Source organism: Telopea speciosissima, chromosome 11, assembly GCF_018873765.1.
Source record: "Telopea speciosissima isolate NSW1024214 ecotype Mountain lineage chromosome 11, Tspe_v1, whole genome shotgun sequence".
NCBI classification, from domain to species: domain Eukaryota; kingdom Viridiplantae; phylum Streptophyta; class Magnoliopsida; order Proteales; family Proteaceae; genus Telopea; species Telopea speciosissima.
Window position 1 is genome coordinate 54,791,050 of NC_057926.1, and position 5,602 is coordinate 54,796,651.

Genomic DNA, 5,602 nt, shown 5'->3' on the forward strand with positions numbered 1-5,602 from the left:
TCCCCTCAGAAACGAACCATCTCACCTCTCACTCTTTGTCCGCAAAGAGAGTAAGAGCAAGGGAGAGAGAGAGAAGGCCAGAGAAGGAGTAACCTTATTAACCCTAAAACCCTTTTTCACAGATCCAAATCCTAACCCAGGAAGAATCCAAAGACATCTCCTCCATTAATTATCTTCCTTTGCTGGATCGAAAGTCGAAACCCCGAATCTCTCTTTCTCTTTCTCTTTCTCGTATTCGCTGTCTATCTCTTTCTGATATCAATTCGCTTCCAGACAAAACAGAATCCCAAAGTCCCACTCTGGCTGTTGTTAATGGTGGAAATCGCCGCGTGTGATTTCATGCTCTTCTCTCACTCTGCGAGGGTACCCGCGCAGTTGTTTTCCTCTCTCTCTGCTGCCTCTGCTCTCTCCTTTGGTTTCTGGAAGCAACGCCGGTACTACCGCTGCCTCGGCCTTGATCCCTGAAAGAATCCAAAACCCATTATTTCCTCTCTACCCATCTAAATTACTTTCTCATCATCCATCATCGCCTTGATCTGTGATCTTATCGAGTTTCGTTTCTTTCGCTTTGATTCGATTCGATTCTCTTAGCCCTTCATCGTTCAGTTATATCTTCGATTAGAAAACAATAACAACGAAAAACGGAAGAATGTTGCTTCAGAAACCCAAGAAGAACAACCAGTGCGTCAAGGGAAACCGTCTCTTGATCAACATCAATGTCCTGGGCAGCGCTGGACCCATCCGTTTCATCGTCAGTGAGGAAGAGCTCGTCACGGCGGTCATCGACACCGCCCTTAAATCTTATGCTCGCGAGGGTTGTCTCCCTGTTCTTGGCTCTAATCTCAAAAATTTCCTCCTCTACTGCGCCAATGCCGGAGGCGATGGTATTCCATTACAACCATCTTCATTGAATTCTGAATTAGTATCTGGTTTTGTTCAATAATATTTATGTGGGTTTTTCCTTTTGCAGCTTTGAATCCATGGGATACCATTGGATCACGCGGAGGAAGGAATTTTGTGATGTGCAAGAAGCCGCAACCCCTTCAGGAAACCAGGTCGGTTGGACGAGGGATTCCAGTTGAAGCTGGAAAATCTTCGCCGTCACCGATGATTTCTACTGCTCGGAAGGGGAATAGTAGCTGGAAATCATGGCTTAACAAGTCCATTAGTCTAAAGATCTCTTCGCATTGAAGCAAAAATCTTAAATTCAACAATAAAACTCTCTTCTTTGATCATCTATGAAAATAGAAACTAAATGGATCTCTAAATAGAAACTAATATGGATCTCTAAATAGAAACTAATATGAAACAAAAACTTCTTTAAGATTGGGGCCCACAAATCTCTTACAATATTCTTGCTGGTCCATGACAAAATTGGGCCTGGTATATGGGCTTCAATTATATCAGAATATGGGCCACAAATACTGGCTCGATGGGGAAAAATCAGGGCAGGCTGCTGGTGTGCCTGGTTCTTCCCCCTATATCTACATCACCCTTGGCCCAAAAATAAAATAAAAAATGTGAAGAAGCACCATAAGATCTCCATTGCCATATGCAGGGAAACAGACCTCTAGTCCAATTTTTTCCTTCCATCTTACTTCAAAGTAAATCTAGTTGGCTGGTAGCTCTTCTTGAAGTTGATAGTGAACTTATGCCACTCCATTTCTATGAAAGAGATTGATTGTTGGTCTCTGGTGGTGTTTGCTTTTCTTGAAACTTGAAAACCTGTTAGTGAGCTTATGCCACTCCATTTCTCTGAAATAGTTTCTACTGTTTTATTTATGTTTACTTCCACTCAACTCTTGCATGGGAGACACAACTAGAAATCTTATACATTACTTTTCAATGTTACGGTGCTGCACTCTACGGTATACTTCAGAATGAAACGCACCAAATTCCACCTTACCTATGGAAGTATTATTGCCGATTTGCCATAAGCCTCACAAGTAACACAACCAGACCTGGCCTAGAACCTTACAAACTGTCTTGATGGTTCTACCATAAGGGCCAAAGGATGATATTGTGTGGCATTTCGGGTTAGGATTTTGTTATTGGTGAAGCTTGATTTCGGTCCAGAATGTGCAGTTGAGATCTTCGGAGGGCCATTTCGGCCTCGAAACGATCTCGGATTACCGAAAAATGACATACATCAGAGTCAACCGCGATGTGTTGTGTTGGGCCCGTCGAGACCTTCGAAACAGTATATTTTGGGATATATGTTATGTCTTAGTCCGATCCTGTCTGATTTGGCAATTTCTGGGTCCAGGGGTATTTTTGTACTTTCTTGGGTTAGGGCTTCTCTATATAATGTTCTTATCTCTGAGAGGGCTGTAAGAGAGGGTTTGTAACATTTCCAAAGAATAGTGAAATTTGTAGCTTACAACTTGGGGTTGAACCACGTAAATCCTGTGTGTTTGTATGTGTTTGTTCTTCTCTGTTTTTCATATTTCTTCTACAAATCGCCACTTCTGGGCATTGTTTTCTTAACAGATTTCGCTTACCCTTGGGCAGCACATGTACTACCTACTTTTGGCCTTCAGTTAAAAGTTAAGAAAAACACATCCACTAATACAATCTTGCACTCTGAAACTTGAGGATTAGATTATGGAGGACTTTGTCTATGCACATGTTCATGATTCTTGAACAGCACATGGGAATGATGATATACTGTGATTTATCAAGCACATGACAGAGTGAGTATGGATCTCTTCTTCAATGATACTGTTGTGATTTGTCAAGCACATGTCCTGCATCATCAGAATCATACAATCAAAGGGATTCTCATAGTTTTCATAAAAAAGAAGGGGAAAAAAGAAAGAAAAGATTCTTATTATTGTCTCAAAGGAGTTGTTATTTATTCTCTATTGAGAGCTTGTGGTGAAAAGAATGAAGATGTGCAACAGGATTCTATTTCCATTTATGGGGTTAGAATGAATACAAAGGAATAATGGCAGCTAAGGTCTTGCAATTCCTTGGCAGATGAGTTGGTAAAAGAGGGAATCGATTGTGCCAGCTACCCATTATCATGTAATATTTGAGATGTAAGATTTTATGTTCCTTGCTTGTAATTGTTGATGTTTCCTTTTGTTTGTAAAAGAAAAGAAGTAAGAAGTGTAAGTTGAATGTTGTGGGTATCAAGTAAAAATTACCAAGTCGTTAATTACCCAAAAAAAGTAAATTGAGAAGAAATTTGCAATGTAGCTAACAATTTGACTCTTCTACTTTTGCCTGCTCCTACTGCCATGTGCGCCCCCACACACAAGCAAGGCGGAATGTACCGATTTACCCCTACCCGAGTGAGGGTAAGGTAGTACTTTCCGCCACACTTGTGTGTGGGGGCGAGTGGCAGTACTGGGCAGGCGGAAGTAGAGGAGTCGGATCGATGTAGCTAAGGTTCCATGAATGCTTAATATGATTAGCATGGTTGTCCATGTTAATATCAGGATTACATAATGTGTAATGTACATTGGCATACCAAACTTATTTCTCATTTTAGAATCTATTTTTCAGTTTCTCACCTATCTAATTGAAATAGGATTTAAATAGAAATAGAAATCATCCTAAAGAGAGCCTCAGTTACAAAAGACAAGATTACAGAGTGCAAGAGCCCATTCATCAATGGTGGAAACCACAACATCTTTTAACTTCAAGCCAATTTAAAGCAAGCTCTTCCAATTATTTTCAAGGTTGCCCAAAAATTTAAACCCAAATACCAAAATAGAAACAAAAAAAAAAAAAGAAAAGGAAAAACTACATTTTTATGTGTTTTCACTTGTCTGTCACATGGTAGTACATGGATTGGCCATGTGTCTGTGCATAGCATGGAAAAATTATACTTCAATGAAGTGTTACACAAAGGCATAGTAAAGCCTAGAAATAGCCTTAGAAAAAATATAGCTCTAGCTTCTTACCTTAAAAAGAACAGAGAAAGTTTTCCTTCATCACTCCATTCTAAGATTCACAAATCCCAATAGGTTTTTTGTATGTTCTCCAAAATACCCTTCCGATATCCTCTCATGTGCATCTGAAGCTCCGTGATGAATATATTTTCATTTACCGTAGCTTAAGGAAAACTAGGTCAAAAGGAATTAGTTTCTTTGGGTGGCAAAAGGTTCCAACTTGACCCATCAAAACCTAATTTATTTTAAGGAAAAATAAGTTGTTTTTTTTTAATCGAAATTATTTGGATTAAAGGTTAGGAGGATTTGAGCTAAACGAATCCTGTTCTAGATTTGAAAGGGTACAACTACATCAAAATCCAATTTATTTTAAGGAAAGTTTTTTATTTTTTTAATCGAAATTATTTGGATTAAAAGTTAGGAGGATTTGAGCTAAACGAATCCTGTTTTAGGATTCTAGAATTGAAAGGGTACAACCATAAATATCATAGATTCGAGGATGGATGCGGTCAATAATGAGATAAGCTTTTTAGCTCCACCGCTAACACAAAGCAAATACAGTACTCCATGATACAAAAACCTCCCAATTATAATATACAACCATGCTTACTTTTGGGCATCAGATCAACGTATTGGATGGCCTAGATTAATCTGAACAAAAAAGAAAATTTACATTGGGAAAATGACCGGCCCACCCCTGTGAATGATCGAAAGGTCTACCCAGTCCCGCCCCATGTGTCTGGACGCAGTCTGTATCCCCGTGCGCTCTCAAACAAAGAACACTGCCCATTTTATATGGAATCAAAGGAATTATCAAAGCTACCTAACCCGACCCGATCCTATTTCACCCCTAAAAAGTCAATCCGAACCGGTTGGATTTATCAAAGCTACCTAACAAAACTGGATTGAACCAAAACTAAACCATTATGAGCGGTTTTGAATTGGGTTTTCGGAGATTGATAAAACCGAACTGATCAATTGGCCTGACCAAAACGGGAAACTAACCTAAACCTAGAATTAAGCCGGTAAAAAACGACAGAAAACCGGTAAGAAACCGAAAAGATTAAGAAAAAAAAAAAAAACACCAACTTTTGGTATGTAATGCCAAAACGGATTGGACCGATAATTCACTATATCTAAGTACTTTTTGGTAAAGCATTATATATAAGTACACATGTTTCTGTACTTGGTCAATATCGTTAGGTAGTTGGAAGATTCCTTTCCTCATGATATTCCAACCGAGATCCATAATCAATGTTTACTTTAAGCTAATTTGGCGTTTTTTGATTAATTCTCCTGAGTCACTGTGGTCACAGGTGCTTAAAAAATTGTTTTTGTTTAGTCTTTCTTTCTAACTTAAGGTTAAAAAGTTGATGATAAATGATGATCACTATTTTCGGTTTTAAAATTGATGTTCCAAATCCTTACTCAATTGATCGTATCTTATGTACAATCTTATAGAATGAGACTTTCACTACTAAGTTGGTGCCAAATTTTTTAATTAAATCTCAATATGATTCTGTTTTAAAGTGTTTTTATGGAAGGTTCTACCTTGGGGGTTTTGACTAAAAGAAATTACCTTCTTTTTTATGCATTAATGCTACTTATGTTTTGTGTAATAGGGAGGTGGAGTTGGATTGCCATCTTTTTCTATTTTGTTGCTTTTCTAAATATGTATTGTTTATAGGGCTTTTGGGTTTAAG

General features: G+C 38.4%; 1 protein-coding gene across 1 annotated transcript; it reads left to right on the forward strand.

The window, feature by feature from the left end:
* The first annotated feature begins 620 nt into the window (after positions 1–620).
* On the forward strand, positions 621–1,209 carry LOC122646602. The gene is made up of 2 exons (XM_043840187.1): positions 621–884; positions 971–1,209. The coding sequence occupies exons 1-2, from the start codon at positions 650–652 to the stop codon at positions 1,189–1,191; spliced, it is 456 nt and encodes a 151-aa protein (XP_043696122.1). The 5' UTR covers positions 621–649; the 3' UTR covers positions 1,192–1,209.
* The last annotated feature ends 4,393 nt before the right edge of the window (positions 1,210–5,602 follow it).

Coding starts and splice junctions, on each gene's coding strand:
- LOC122646602 (XM_043840187.1), top strand. CDS start 650: ATGTTGCTTCAGAAACCCAAGAAGAACAACCAGTGCGTCAAGGGAAAC. Junction 885..970: donor CGCCAATGCCGGAGGCGATG/GTATTCCATTAC, acceptor TTCCTTTTGCAG/CTTTGAATCCATGGGATACC.